Below are 15,986 nucleotides of genomic sequence, written 5' to 3'. Positions count from 1 at the left end.
GGAATCATTTGTGAACTTGCTCAAAAATCCTTCAAGTCCTTCATCCAAATCGTTTACGAAAACACTGAAGAGGACTGGTCCTAAAATGGAGCCCTGGGGAACCCCACTAGTGACAGATCACCAGCCTGATGTAGCCCCATTTACAAGAGCCCTCTGGGCCCCACCTGTCAGCCAACTGTTCACCCATCTTAGTATGCTTTTATCTAACTGTATTCTGGTCATTTTGTCCAGACGGATACTGTGAGAGACAGTATCGAATGCTTTAGTGAAATCCAGACAGGCTTCCTTTGGTCAGCTAGCTGGACTTTTCAAATAGGATGGAGACAGGCTTAGCATCTGCATCAGCCAGTTCTCTCAGGACCTTGTGATGCACATCATCAGACCCCCTAGACTTGTGCCTGTTCAGATTGATCAGGTGGTATCAATCCTTGTTTCGGCTTACTATGGGAGTCACTTTGCTCCCACTGGGAGATTTTAAAAATAAGTCAATACCAGAGCTCGTTAACTGATAGGACTGCTCTTCTATTTATTTTAAATCAATCTTCTGAATTGGATTCATTAACTACCTAATTTCTCATACAGACAGGTTCAGTAATATTGATAGCCATGTGGCAATTTAGAGGCAGATGCATAACAAAGCAAGATGCTAGCACTTTATACAAAAAGAAGATGGAGTTTTTTGTTTTTTTTTTAAACAGTATCAGAAGTATTCTACCATAACATACTGCTTTCTATAGTACAGAGTATCCTGCGACCGGAAGTCAGCTGCAGGAAAAACAGACATCTTCCCCACACTCCCAACCAAGCTATCATTCTCAGGTCAGATATGCTTAAATGTCAACTTTTAAAACCATTTAGTATCGGATGCCTGTCTCTGGCACAAAGTTTAATTAACAAAAAAGGGAAAGCAGCTACAGTCCATTTAATGTTTTCAGAAGCTGCGTCTTCTTTGCAACTCATAAGCGTTCATATGCTGTCCAGCTTCTTCAGGATGAACGGAGCTGAAAAGAGAAAACAAAAGAGCATCAATGAGTCTGCAGTGAAACTGCAGCACATCTAAAATATTCAGATGGGCTGTGTAACCACCACCCAGCTCCCTCCTCCCGACCTGACATCACCGCTTTGGCAGGTGAAGCAGCAAGATTTAAAGGGGCTCAGGCATGCCGCGAGTGCTGCAGGTCGGGGCCTTGTGCCTGTTGTGCACGCCCCCGGCGGGGGGAGCATCCCGACGTGACTTTCTGCTGGCCCAGCAGACCGCGTCCTGTCGCCACGCTCAAGCCGCTGCCCACAGAGCGCAGCAGAAGCACGACCCTGCGCTTCCGCGACCTAGGAAACTACGGCGGCGCCCCTGCCCGCCCGAAGGCGGCGCTGCGGGCGCCTCGGGCCCGCGCCGGCCCCGCCGCAGCGCGCAGCCTGCCGGCAGCAAGGCCGCCGGACGGCGCTCGGCCCGGCCCGGCCCGGCCGCCGCGCACTCACTGATCCGCAGCAGCGCCACGTAGATGAGGAAGTTGCGGACAGAGGCGAGGACGTCGCGGCGCATCTTCCGCCGCAGCTCCTCGGGGTCCATCTTCGGCCCCAGCCCCTCGATGCGGAACATGCCGCCGGCCGCTCGCCGCTACGGCTGCCGAGCAGGGACAGGCGGCAACGGGGCGGGCCCCGAGCATGCGCACGGGAGGCGGCGAAGGCACCGCCCTCGGTCGGGCGGTGACGTCATCGCCCCCCGCGGCGCGGGAGAGCTCCTAGCGGGCGGGGTCGGGCCGCCGTGCGGCCCTGAGGGGGCGGCAGGGCCGGTGCCGGCGCGCAGCCCGCCTCGCCGGCTTTCCCGAGCCCGGCGCTGGTCTCGGGTACCGCCGCTGACGTGCGGTGTGGGGCTGCCTCCGCTCGTACCTGGTGTCTCCGCCACGCTCCGCCTAGCGCTCGGGAGCTGCCACCCGGCGCAGCGCCCTGTCACGCACGCTCTGCTGTAAAGGAGAAACCCTCGGGCCCAAGCAGGTCGAGGGAGGCTGCGGGAGGCCTGTAGTATTTAACAGGACCAAAGAAACAGAGCCGGCCGTCCTGGGTCGTGGCTCTGGTGGGACCCCTTGCCAACCACTAAGCCCACCCCTGGGCGCTAGAGGTCGCAGGAAGCTGAGCTCCGAGTGCGTTTTAGCCAGGACAGCGGATGCTTGTGAGCGTCTGACTCAAAATGTGTTCTTAGGGTTCAGGCCTGAGACCCAGGCTAACCCAGAGAGCTGTGTACACAGCCCTCAGTCCTCGCTCACTCTTGAACTCCATCTGAACTGTACAGGCTTGAGCTAGCCAAACCCTGCATTTCCTGCCTTTGGGCAAGCAGCCAGCAATGCTTTCGGAAGCGGTCCACAGATTCCAGGAATACCATCACAGATGGAGCCCCAGAAGATATCTGGGCTCCACAGCCTGCTCCACTCTGCCTTTGCTACTTGGGATCAGGACATGCACAGAAGCAGGCAGATAATTCACAAAAACAGATTTCTCCTAGCTAAGCTGCCTATGACCTAAGGCAAAGCCAATTACAGGGCAGTTGCTTCTTTGTGCCAATGATTTATGGGGCTAATTGCATCTCTACTGTCTCGGGAAGGTTTTCTCTCCTTCTGTGCTACCACAGGAACCCTGACTTTGGCAAAGAATAGCCAAGGAGGAGCCTTCCCAAACCACCCTACTCCAAACTGGGACTTTTCCCAGTTTGCAGGACACTCACTTGCAACCCCTAGTCCAAATGAATGGGCAGCCCTTTCTCATTACCAAAGTTGAAAGGCTGTCCTCCCAAGAGTTTTACAGCAAGGCCCTAAAAGAAAGTATAACAGATCTGTCCAGCTCTGCAGCTGAGGTAAGTGAGCCTCCCTCTGCTGGCTTCCAGGAAATCTTGTTGATTTACTCCAAGTTTCTTTCTGAATGGTGAGTTTCTCTGGTTTCGGCTAGAAGAAAGAGATAGGTAGGTCTTAGGCCCATTTTGCTTGAAAAGCAAGGAGTCTCATCCTGCATTTCAAGACTGCTGGTCCTCCTGGTCTTTCTTTGGATTTTTAAAAGCTGTACAATAAATAAGGCAATATTCCCTCGTACCAGTGATTCAAATGGCTTTTTTTCTGCATGAGTGAGCAGCTTGGGTTCTGTCTTCTTGCCGTTTCTAGAGCTGTGGGGAAGCTGTCTGGAAGACTGCGGGATATAGGTGCAAACAAGCTCCGCAGGCCACGGGACAAAGACTCCAAGTGAAAACGGCAGGGCAGAGTACTGGGTGGGAATGAAGAGAAGAGGGGTTGGCCAGGCAGGGCCACCCATGGACCTGACCTAGGAGACACTGGTGACAGCTTGCACTTTTTGGAGCCCTTTCATGAAGTCCAAGCACCAGTGCTGGGATAAGACACAGAAGTGCAGAGGGCAGGCAAGAAACAGTGCTCAGAAATTAAATCTGTCCTGACTGCCCATTTGAGATCTCAAGCACTTCTGTGAGGGAAAAGGAACTTGACAAGACATCTTGATCCTCCTTAATGAAGATGCTTTGTGAAGTGATCCTCCACATACTGTTCTGGAGTGTTTCTCCAGGGCTGCTCCAACATCCTGGAGAGGGCTCATCAGCCACCTGAAAGGACAGCCCACCTTCCCTTTAGGCAAGGCAACATTAGCTTTCTCTAGCCCCTTGAGCACCTACTAATAAGATACAGAGAAGTACCAGAAACCTTCACTGCTGGAGTCAGATCAGGATGTTTATCACTGATGCGTACCAAGTAGGTTTTAGAGACCCAGGGGAAGACCTGCAGAAGCACAAGGGGGAGGCAAAGTAGATAATGCTGGAGCCTTGGTGCTACCTACTATGTTGACCCTTTTGCCCCATCAAAAGAATCAATATTGATACATACACTAATGGCAGTGTTTACCTTTGTGCAAGCAAAAATAGTATGTCTGTCTTCATCTGGCCAATAAATTTCAGTTCTGTAATCTCTCTCTACGGACTCCACACAGTCAGTCAGACTGTGCAAAGATACATTTTCTGGGTTTCAGTAAGGCAGCCTGAAAAACAAATGAATGTCACTGCTATTTCAAGGTGAAGGGACAGTTCCTATCCACTCCACTGATGCCTCCCCACTTTCAGGCTTGGTTTATGGCCATGACACCTCTCCATGTATGTTTTGAGTCTAGGACTGATGCATATACAATGGGCTTACATGGCAAGGTTTTGGTATTGGGAGAGGCTGCAGGGTTGGCATGGATGAGCAGAGCACAGCAGCTGCCCCGTGTCAGATCAGAGCCAGCTCCAGCCGGCTCCAAAACAGACCCGCCGCTGGCCAGAGCCAAGCCAGTGAGTGACGCTGGTTGTGCCTCTGGGAGGTGTTTAAGAAAGTTTAAAAAATGCTGCATTGTAGCAGATGGGAGAGAGGACTGAGAAACTGAGAGAGAAAAAACCCTGCAGCCACCAAGATCAGTGTAGAAGGAAGGAAGGAGGTGCTCCAGACACCCTGCAGAGGTTGACCTGCAGCCCATGGAGAGGAAACCACGCAGGAGCAGGGGATCTGGGGGTAGTTGCTGCCCACGGGAGACCCATGTTGGAGCATTTTGCTCCTGAGGGATGGACCCTATGGTACAGACCCATACTGGAGAAGTTCTTGAAGAGCTGCTGCCTGTGGGAAGCCCACGTAGGATCAATTCGGGAAGGATGGCATCCCGTGGAAGGGACCCCACGTGGTACATGGGCAGAGAGTGACCATGAAGAGGTATGTGACTGGTGCTCCCTGCTCCTGACCCCTAGCAGTATGGTTAGCATGACAAAGAGTAAGTCAAATATCCATAATATTCTAGAAAACAAGCCTTATGAGGAGTGGCTGAGGAAGCTGACATTGTTTAGCTTGGAGAAGGGGGATGCACAGGGGAGACCTTAGTGTACTTTACAGTTACCTTAAAGGAGGCTATGGCGAGGTGGGGATCGAGCTCTTCTCCCAAGCACCAAGTGAAAAGACGAGGGGAAATGGCCTCAAGTTGCACCAGGGAAGGTCTAGGTTGGATATTAGGAATTTCTTCACTGAAAGGATTATGCGGCATTGGAACAGGCTGCCCAGGGAAGCAGCTGAGTCACCAGCCCTGGAGGTCTTCAAGGAATATGTAGATGTAGAACTTAGTAGCATGGGTTAGCATGGGTTCTGGGACAGGGAAGCATAACAGCTCCAGGAGCGCTGTCTATAGAAGCAGGCAGCTACCAGCCCTAAGGGGGTCTTAGACTGGAGCTGCTGCTGCTGGACAGCAAAACCTGTGGTCCCCTGGTGAACAGGGGCACCTCCGCTGTCGTCTTCCTCCTCCGAGCAGTGACTGAGTGACTTCTGGTCTTTTACATAAAGCCTGAGTCTAGGTTATGGTTGTATCTTGCACCGGTTGATAAGAATTTGACCCAACCTGCAGGGGTCCAGGTGACTGAAAAGCCTGTGTAACTAGTGATTCTAGTGTAGTTCTAGAAATTCTATGCAACAATAAGCTATGCTAGGTGCTGGAAATTGTAGATAATAAAATATGCTGATTGTTACTCTCTCTTTTTTTTTTTAATAATTATAACCAGAGACCTGTGGCCAGCCCTCATTCTGCCAAAGATCCCTAAAGAACCTGCCTGTCCTCTGTAGTGTTGGGTGAGAGAGTGACAAAATGTTCCGGGCTGACCATAACCTCCATTCCCCATTCCTCTGCACTGCTTGGGCGGAGGAGGTAAAAGGGAGTGGGTGATAGGAAGGTGGGTTTAGGTTGCTTTTAGTTCTCACTGCTCTAGTCTATTAGTAATTGGCAATAAATTAAATGAGTCTTCCCCAAGCTGAGTCTGTTCTGCACATGACAGTAATGAGTGAGCAATCTCCCTGTCCTTATCTCAACCCACCTTTTTTTTATATGGTATTTTCTCCCCCTGTTCTTCTGAGAAGCGGGAGTGAGAGAGTGGCTGTGTGGTTCTTAGCTACCCACCAGTGTTAAACTACAGCATGTATCTTCTGCAGGCAATACTGCACAGGCACATGGGAAGATACAGGTATCTAAGCCAGCCTCTGGCAGACCCTCCCAGATGGGATGGCACTGGCAGTATTGCCTCTGAGGCTTGGTCTGCCATGTCTTTGTGCAAGCTGTTTTCTTTTGGGCCAGTCAATATTGAATAGCTTTCTTCTTTATTGCATTTGTTATGCAGTCTGAATCTGCACCCTCTGGTGTGAAGATCACGGAAGATGACAATGGCTATTACGTAGGGATTCTGCAAGTTTCTAGCCAGTGTATCTACTCAAATGGTGCACATGTAAATCCAGACATTGTACATGGTGTGTCTAGGGCAGCTGTACAGCAACATCAGTGTCCAGTCAGTGTTCATGGCAGTCATACCATCCAGGGCTATGGTAGCAGACACCCAGAGGGGGCACAGTCTTCCCTCTATTCAGTCCCTCTCTTCAGATCTGCAGCAGGTAAAACCATCCCCAGGTCACTAAAGAGACAAAGTCTGCTAGATAGGCATCTAACTATGCACAGTTAAAGCTCTGCTTCTGAATTCAGCGGGCTGGAAATCTTGTCCTTTCAACTAATTCCAGCCAGAAGCTCTGCCATGGATTGCAGCTCATGTCCACTTCTTAGGTCCAGAAGAGTCAGCAGTGCCAAGCAGGGTTCTTCTGGTGACTGTACAAGGGGGAAGATGTTCTGGCACAGATAACTGAATTGGATGACAGAGACCAAAATGGAAATTACATTACTCTTTTGAATGCTCTGCTGTAGTAGTGCTGTCAACTCCTAATCTAAAGGGGAAGCAGAATGGTAAGGAGCTTAATCAGAGAAAGAGATTTAAAATACTATATTGCAGTGACCTCTGTTAGGCATAAGGGAGGAGACTGCATAAATTCTCATGCAGGAGTACATTCAACATGGTACTCCTGGAGAAAGTGGAATCCTTAGGTGACATTAGGACTGTGGGAGAGATGTTACTTTCCTGCAGACCAAGTAACAATAAATAAAGCAACATTCAGGCCTGCTGTCCTGTCATGTAAACCAAGTGGATAATATGGGGAAAAAACACACCTGAACAGAAACTCCAGCAGCATAAATCTACATAGTAAATCCACAACAGAAGTCCAGGGTGAGTAAATTCATGCCCTTACCTCACCTCTGCATTGTTGTAGGCACAGCGAAAAGATACAGCAGCGCACAGAAAGACAAGCAGCATGGAGAAACACTGCTAACCACAGAAATACGGCACCTTGAGCTGGGGGTTTCCCACTTCACAGCAATCTCATGCTTCCACCCAGCCCCATGGCCCCCTTTACTGTGGGGTCACAGTATCCACAGCTCTCCACAGCTCTCTCATCAGCTATATTTTGTTGGCGGGAAGCTAGGGCAGCAAGGCAGACCCTGGTATGCAGCAGGAAGAGCAGGGGCAATAGGACACTGCTCCGAGCGCTGGCCTGGCTTCTGTCCAGGGAACCCACATGCTTCCCATGTCTGGATGCTGTGGGCTCAGCATCCTGGGGGCCAGACCATGACACAGAAAATGACAGGCTAGTTTTCAAAGACAGGATTTCCTTTAGCATCAAAGCTTACCACCCTGCTGTGTATCAGCAGGCCAGCAGCATGCCAGCCCTTTCCTGCTGTGACAATGTGGCTTTAGTATCCTGCTTTCCTCACTATCTGCAGAGGCAAATAAGGATTAGTGCACAGACAGCAGGGCTCAACTGGGTCCTCCCAGAGGGAACATGCCTTAGACAAGGGGTTCTTCTACTTCTCCTGTCACCCCCATATGAAAAATTCAGGGCACTTCTAGCTTGCCTGTGAAGGCTTGAAGATGTACCAGTGATGAAGGCTCCACAGAACTGAGGGGGGCCAACATAGTACCCTCAAGCTGTCATGTGGTGGGTAATACTTCAGTGTTACCACTACTGGGTACTACTAGTGGTAATGCTTCAACCTTCCCTTGTGTGCCTCTGCCAGACTGCTGCAACTGCCTCATCAGCAAAGACATGATCTTTGGCTGTTCCCCATCAGGGGATGCTGGATCCAGCAGCCCAAGAAAGGCAAGTTTGCTGCATCTCCAAGCACGCCGGTCCAGCCAGGAGCAAATCTGAATGGGTGTTACCAGAAGGTGCATGCACATGCTTACGTATATGGCTGGCCACACGTAGCAACACGGACAGACACCCTCAGCACTCCTACAAACTCAGATGGCCCAAACAACCTTATTCTGCTTCTCTTTCTGTCTCTGAAATGCCATAAAACACCTGCACATGAAAAGGATGGTCCCTCCCCCACGAAAGCAACTAGAAGTGGAGTTCAATAAGGAGGCAGGACAGGCTGCCCTGATTAGGCAGAGGGCATAGAAGACAAGCATCCTGACCAGCACACCATTTATATGCTGCTGGCCCCTTTTATCCCATTATCTCTCATTTTTCCCACATTTGTTCTCCACGGGCTATCACCATCCCTGCCCTTCCCCACATTTGGTTCCTGCCCTGAGCATCCTGCAATAAGCCCTCTGCAATCTTGAAATGCTCTTCTCTTGCATGCCATAGCATTTCCCATGCTCCTGGCAGGGTCTGTGGGGTGCTCAGGGGAGGGTGGGTGTCCACCCTCAACATGTGGCCAAGCTCCCTTTTCCAGAAGGGGCTGGGCAGGGGCTTCTGTCTTGGAGTGTATCAGTGGGGATCCTTTGACAGCCCTTGAATCCGGGGGTCTTCTTGTTTGTGCAAAGGAGCTTTTTGGTGTCAAAGTAAGCAACTGCAAAGTGTATTTTCTTTTCTGAGAGACAATGCTTAGAGAAGTGTTATTTGACCAGTCAGGCTGGAATCTGCATCAGTCGACCCAGGTGAGGTCAGACAGTTTGAAATCACCTGTCGGTTCTTGATTCAGAAATCCCAGGGATGTCCCCAACACTCCAGGTCTTCGGCTCGTCCTATTTTCCTATTCTAGCCTGGGACTACAGTGCCAAATGGGTTCCCTGGCTCTGCTAGGACTCCAAGGGAAGGCTTTTCCTCCTGTTCTGCCCAGGCATGATTGAAAATTATTTCTGATGTCTTCTGAAAGTTTAATGCACTTTATACTGAGGAGAACAAGAAAGGGAACATCACTTGTATGATTTGTGTGGATCACTTTAAGAAGCAGTTGCTACTCTTAAGAATGACAGAATATTATGATATGTGTCTGCAGTCTGAGTGAGCCTGAACCTTCTGGAGAAATGTTTTCTGGTCACTTGGATCATTAGCAGAAGCGTCTCTCTTGTCACTCTCTCCCCTTTTTGCCTTTTACCACAGATATAAAATGTGTGGGTTCCTTTTTGAGCTTTCTGTTGTTGAAACACATTGTCAAAGGTGTAAGAAGGAAGTCAGAAGTTTCAAGGCCAAATTGTGGGCCATATAGTTTAACCCTCATACATTTAAACTTTTCTTTTTCACAGATACATTTGTCCATTCCTTGCTAAGAGATCTGAAAGTATTTCCTCAAAAAATAGCTTGGTGAGGAGTGTCTGTATGTTATCTGTAGGTTTGTACCTGGCGCACCTGGCCAACAAGCACAAAGACTCAGGGAGGGAGAGAGCAAATCTCACATTTCCATATGTTTTCATTTTGATGGGTGTGTTTTTTAATATGCGAATGACCTTTGATGACCAAAGTGTTACTATGGGTTTGTCTGTAATCTTCCTTCAGCTGTTTTCCTCATTCTCATTTTCTAGCTTTCATCTCTTATCTGCTTTGCTTTTGCTAGCTCAAGGCTACTGGCCTCCCTGTTTTCTTCAAGGTCTCCTTGCTTTCTTCAGCTTAAGACTACATATACAGCAGAATTTGGAGCCCACCACCACTGTCTTTTTCCATGGTTTGCTGTACACATTTAGGAAGTCATCCACTAGCAAGAGTGTCAGTGCGAGCTCTAAACAGGCAGGACAAGCTCTTCTTAAGCACACAGAGGCAGACACTCTACAAGAGAGGTTCAGAGAGATGCCCTGGCTCAACCTACAGCCTGGCCTTACAGATGAGTATTCCCACTGTGAGGAGAGAGCTGGTGCATGCAGAAGGACTTGGGCAGGCACAGCCTCCTCTTGAGGGCCCCATCCATTTCTCCAGATGATCTTCACAGCAACTGCCTCTGCAGCACATCCTTCTTGCCTCTTGTCTTCTGAGCTGCTCTTTCTTCCTCTGCTCACATATACCTCTCTGTAATTTAAGGTGGTGGTTTGGGTCACCCACATAACACACAATGACCTGTGATGGGCCAACCAACAGCAAAAACTGGACTGGGCAGCAGCAGCAGAATGGCATGGGCAACCATACAGAAAGGCTGAAGGATAAAGCTGTGCCTTGTCAGCAGAGAAGGGAACTCAAGGCATTCCTGCAGACTTCATGGAGCCAAAAACCCAGACCACACAGGCAAGCAAACATAAGCCAGCAGCCCAGCCATACCAGGCCAAGCAACTCTGAAAGAGGGACTGACTAACCCACTAAATTCAGCTTTTCAGACATGCAAAATCAGAGGTCTTTTCTCTGTCTTGAAATCTTTATCACTCTTCTTCACAGGCTTAGGTTTTTTTATTCTGACGCCTGGTAATTCCCAAGCAATTCTCTGGGTCACAAGACATCGAAATGGGTTCATGGGCTCAGCTCATGACTAGAATGAGCTCCCAGAGGTTTGATATTCTTGCATTCTTCAGAACATCTCAGAATCAACCATTTGGAAGCTTCCAAATAGTTTTGCAATGTTTCCCCATATGGAAGGCTTTTATAGGTCAGCTCTGACATGATGAAAACACAGGCAAGGAAGAACACTGCTGAGAGATAAAATGTCTCATACCTTTCTAGGTAGATGTTTCCCAAGCTTCTGAAACTTGGAATACTCAGAGAGAGGAAAACTACATGTTCAGCTCTACAATACACACAGATAGATAACTAATGCATCTGATAGTTTGACATGGAGCTCTGATTCCTCTTTTTAATGGATTCCACTTTTCATCCACATGAAAGACAACTATTGTTTAATTTTGTTTTTAATTAAGATTCTGCTTCCTGTGTAGATTACTTTAGAAACATCATCTATCGGCACTGGTAGGCACAGATGTATGTTTGTCCATTGTCCATAAAAGCTACATGAATCAGCAGTTGATGCAAAACCTATTCCGGGGCACTATTTAATGCTATATTAGTTATAGATGGCAGGAGCAAATCTCATTTTTGGCTAAGTTCAGCAATCACAAAATAGTACTGATCATGAACAGTGACAGACAAAGTCAGCTTTTACAACAGCAGCAGAGAAAAATAATCATAGTTTCTGTGGGTGTTGATTCGGGAGAAGAGCAGTTCCTGGGCTGGGAGCAAAAAAGAACAAAGGTAAAGGCAGAAGGACCCGCAGTGCGGAAATACTCTGGCTAATTAGGGAGTATGAAAAAGCAAAACCAGAAAGGCACAAAAGAGAAAAAATCAATACCTTTCAGTACGCGACTCTTTTCTTGTCCAACCCTATGCTAAATAAAGGGCTGCAGACAGTAGCAGAGGAGTTTAAATACAGAACAGGACATTTTTACAGGGAAGGCTAGTGTCAGAGATGGAGAGGAAGAGCTGACACAGTGGATGTGGGTTCCTGTATACCCATTTGTGCAGTGCTGGGCAATCACCAAGCAGCCCTATACCCACTTTCTTTGTGCACATCAGGAGAAAGAGCACTGCACACTGTGTTATGTGATAGAAGCTGCTCTGCACACTCAGAGGAGCACAGAGAGGCAATGGTGGGGGGGAACCCAAATAATAGCCTGTGCCACTTACTCCCAGGAGCCATCAGCCTAACAAAGGTCTGTCTCCACAAGCTCAGAGGAGCAGAGGGGCACAAAGGCAGGTGGAAACTTGAGTTAGGGACTCAGCAGAAGGGGCACCCTACCCAGGACCCTCCCAGAGCTATCTCAGGAGAGCCTCAGCCCCAGGGTCCAGGCATAAAACACTTCAAGGGGAGTCAAAGCCCAAGCACCCTTGGAACCTAGGGGGTTCCCTGCCAGGAGCATGGGAAATGCTATGGTGTGCAGGAGAAGAACATGTCAAGATTGCAGAGGGCTTATTGCAGGATGCTCAGGGCAGGAACCAAATGTGGGGAAGGGCAGGGATGGTGATAGCCCGTGGAGAACAAATGTGGGAAAAATGAGAGATAATGGGATAAAAGGGGCCAGCAGCATATAAATGGTGTGCTGGTCAGGATGCTTGTCTTCTATGCCCTCTGCCTAATCAGGGCAGCCTGTCCTGCCTCCTTATTGAACTCCACTTCTAGTTGCTTTCGTGGGGCAGGGACTCTGTTTGGAGTGTATGTGTGCGCGGAGTCACAGGGCCCACGTGTCAGTGGTGCAGCACCTGGAGCAGTGCGGGTGTGCATGTGAGTGTGCAAGCACAAGTGGAGATCCAGCCAGTCAAGTGGGCAAGGAGGGGATGTGGCTGGGGAGCCAGGGGGTGCGGGTCTCAAGGGGTGATACCACCGGAGGGACTGGTTGTTGAGGGGGGACCAGGGCAGCCTTGGGCAGCTGTGTGCCGGTGCCTGCGTGTAGGTTGGTGCGTGCAAGGGGGGCTGTACCAGCAGCTGGAGTAGTGCTGCTGCTGCTGCAAGGGGCTCCCACCTGCTGGTGCCAGCAACCGGAGCAAGCAGGACAGGGGGGCATAAAGGGGAAATTCAGATCACAATTGCTGGTACAACTGGTGATTCGTGACCCAGGAACAACCTGGCAAGGAGGCCTGGATGCAGAAGGGGTTAACCTGCCTGTGAGCAGGAGCTGGAAGCAGAGGCAGAGGCGCTTACTAAGGGAGGGAGGTTTCCATTGCTGGCGAGGTGAGACATGCAACGCTTTGTCTCCTAGCACACACAGCTTTTCTAGCTTGGAGAAAAAGCAGCTGAGGGGTGACTTTGCGCTCTGCAACTTCCAGAGGAGGGCGGAAGCGCAGAGGGAGGTGCCTGCCTCTGCTCTCTGTAGCTGATGGTGAGACACACGGTAATGGCACAGGGCTGCGCTAGGGGAGGCTGAGACCAGACGTCAGGAAAAATTTCTTTCCCATGAGGGCAGTCAGACACTGGAACAGGCTTCCTAGGGAGGTGGTTGCTGCCCCATGCATGTCAGCATTCAACAGGAATTTGGACGGTGCCCTCAGTAACTGCTTTAACTTTTGTCTAGCCCTGAAAGAGGTCAGGCATCTGGACTCAATGATGTTTGAAGGTCCCATCCAATTTAACTGTTCTAATTCTAACATATATATTTGTATGTATGTGGGCGTACATATATATATATATATATTAATTTCCCAGTAATGGACCTTCATGCCAGCCATCCAGAGAGAACAGGATGAGACCGTTGGTGCTGTTTGTGTTTCTATGGGTACTTAATGCATCTGTTTGCATCTCCCTGAGCAGACAGCCACCAGCAGACATGCTGTAGATGTGTTTTGTGTGTGCCTTTGGGGAATACATTCTCAGTCTCACTGCTGCTTTTACCTGGGGCAAAGAGCTGCAGCACCTTCACCTCTGTCAGGATCCAGGATTTGTCTTCTTCAAGACATTGCAGAGACTGAGAAAACCTGAGACTTGCCCGGAGACGTGGTGCATAGTCAGAAAGAGCCTCTCAAAAATAGCGTAGGTGCAGCAGCCAGCACGAGGTTGCGTGGAGGAGACCTGTGGGGTGTGAGAGAGCAGGACAGCCGCCCCCGAAGTGGCAGGCAGCAGGACCAAGCAGGGCTCGGGAGCGCGGACGAAGAGGGACGGGAGGGGGCGTCGCGGAGCCGAGGGCCGCCGGGACCCCCGCTGCGCCCTCCTGCGCGGGGCGGGCCGGGGGGCGGTGCCCTCTGCCCCCGCTCCCCCCCCCCGGCTCCGCCTCTCCGGACAGAGGCCGCACCTGTCCCGCTGTCGGCGGCGGTTGGGCGCTCGACTCCCCGTAGCAGGTAACGAGGTCCGCTCCCGGCGGCACCGCCCGAGCTGGGGCTCCGCCGCCGTCGGGGCAGCTCGGGGTGCGCCCAGGGGGCGGCTCCTCGGGGCGCTCCCGGCGGACCCCCCGCGGTCCCGGGCCGCAAGGCATGGGGCGCGGGTCCCCCCGCCGGCAGCCGCGCAGGGGGCTCGGGGGGAGGCGAGGGCAGAGCGGCGCCGCAGGGGCTTCTCCCGGTGCGGGCGGCACCCGGGGCCGTGGCGCCGTGCGGCTCGCCCGGCCCTGCCGCCGCCGCCGTCCCCCCGAGGGGCGCGCCCCCGAGGGCCCCGCAGGCAGCGGCGGGGCGAGCGGAGGGCGCGGGGCAGCCCCGCCACCGGGGTGTTCAGGAGGGGTGAGTGGCTTGGGATGGGGGGGCCGTCGCAGTCAGTACCGCGGCAGGTTTCGCTCGGCGTTGGCTGCCTGGTGGAAAGCATACAGAAGGGTCTTCGTATTGACGTGTTCGTTTGGCTTCGGTGATGTCCGATCCAAAGCGTCAGCCCAAAGCTGTCGTCGGAGACGCGAGAGCCATCACGGTGGCTTTGCTGGCAGTGGTCAGCCCGGTGCAAAGTGGGAGATTTTGCCCCGTTCTAAATCGAGTCCAGCAGAAAAACAGCAACTCTGGGGTTTGGTCTAGTGTCCTGCTCTTCTCTCTTAACAAAAAAAAAATGCATGCCTAACTACATGGCAGCTTGTTCTGTTATGTCAGTCTGAATGAAATGCTAATGACCTTGAATGTTGAGTGGCTGTCTGCATGTGACTTGCTTAGTTGTTTCTGGCCTGATCTCACTCTCACACCAAATGCTGTGAGCTAATTTTCCTTTGCATGGGAAGAAGCTATAGATGCTCCCCCCTTCTCAAAGAAGACTTTCAGTTGTAGAATTCAGTCTGTGATACTGGCTTTTTAACCACAATGGGAAAACATTATGAGAGGAATTTTACCAACGGTTGAGGAAGCTGAAGTCAAAGTGGCTTTAAAATGCAAGTGGTGGGTAAACTGGTCTCCAGAGAGGTTGGTCATGACCAAGGGCACTGGTGTTGCTGTGCAGAGGCAGGGTCTCTGTGGGTCTGATGACATGCAGAAATCAGAACTCTGCAGAGGACAGTAGGTAGGATCAGACAGCCTGTACGTGTTTGTCTGGTAGGTGCTACAGATTTTGATCGGATTTACTCCATTTGTATGGGCTTACGGTGGCTATCTAAGCACTGAAACGCACCTGCCAGATTCCACCTGAGAAACCTGTTCTGGATGTACATGCTGATCTCTACCTTCTGTATTTTTGATAGCGCTCTGTGTGCTTTGTCTGTGGCTCTCTTGTTGAAGATGAGTGTAACTAAAGCAGTGGGCAACTATCTGAAGTTTCTCCTTCCTGGCAGATTTGGGTTCCAGACTTATCTGTGTGTGAAATATCTATCAGACTAATGGTCTAAAAGGGCTGTAAGACCAGAAATATTAGGAAGTGTGTTAGCTATAAGGGTCTCCTCCTGGAGGAGCAGTCCTACTGACGCAGAAAAATCTGCAGAACTGGAGATGAAGTGTAGTCATGTGAGATATGAAGCCCTCAGTGAACCATTTTCTCCATTTTTGCTTTGTTGCCGTTCCCACTCCCATATGGGGTTTTCTGTAACAAGGCAAAGAATGAAATGTTGAGAAGGCTGTCATACAACCTGATAAAAATCAAAGCTGGGAAAAAAAATCTAGAAGCCTGCAAAGCGGAACTTTTCTGTCTGTGTACATTCTACCTGACATCAGCTAGAGAGGCACTTTACTCTTGGTCCATTTATCTGTTTCTGAATTGCCCGTGATGAGTAAGCTCAGGGACTGAATTGGGTGGGAAGACCAAAAGAAAAGAGGCACTGGGACCATCTGCAAGGACGCAGCACAACTGAAAGGGAGCTGCTGGCCCCATTGTACAAAGGGGATGGTAGAGATGGCAGCGTGGAGACGGCTTCTTCTCAGATTGACTAGAGGGGCAGGAGTGCTCTGGAAGAAAAGGAGCCTTGAAAGAAGCCCGTGAAGACTTCCAGGAAATAGTAAGTGAAGCTCTTTTCCACCAAAGCCTCTCAGTTG

The 15,986-nt window shown here is 50.6% G+C and overlaps 1 protein-coding gene across 1 annotated transcript; it reads right to left on the bottom strand.

Annotated features, from left to right (window-relative positions):
- Nucleotides 1–501: 501 nt before the first annotated feature.
- On the bottom strand, nt 502–1,678 carry TOMM5 (translocase of outer mitochondrial membrane 5). Its single transcript, XM_035567594.2, has 2 exons — nt 1,477–1,678; nt 502–1,001 (listed from the first exon to the last, which is right to left on the bottom strand). Exons 1-2 carry the CDS (start codon nt 1,595–1,597, stop codon nt 967–969), a joined length of 156 nt encoding a protein of 51 aa, XP_035423487.1. The 5' UTR covers nt 1,598–1,678; the 3' UTR covers nt 502–966.
- Between the last annotated feature and the right edge of the window lie 14,308 nt (nt 1,679–15,986).

The sequence above is a fragment of the Cygnus atratus genome, chromosome Z (assembly GCF_013377495.2).
Source record: "Cygnus atratus isolate AKBS03 ecotype Queensland, Australia chromosome Z, CAtr_DNAZoo_HiC_assembly, whole genome shotgun sequence".
NCBI classification, from domain to species: Eukaryota; Metazoa; Chordata; class Aves; order Anseriformes; family Anatidae; genus Cygnus; species Cygnus atratus.
The sequence above is the reverse complement of the archived record's forward strand: the minus strand, read 5'-3'. Positions and strand labels throughout refer to the sequence as shown.

Bases quoted from the DNA above. Each gene is read 5' to 3' on its own strand.
- TOMM5 (XM_035567594.2), bottom strand. From the start codon at position 1,597: ATGTTCCGCATCGAGGGGCTGGGGCCGAAGATGGACCCCGAGGAGCTG. The intron at 1,002-1,476 runs GTGAGTGCGCGG...TTCTCTTTTCAG, and splicing joins CGTGGCGCTGCTGCGGATCA to CTCCGTTCATCCTGAAGAAG.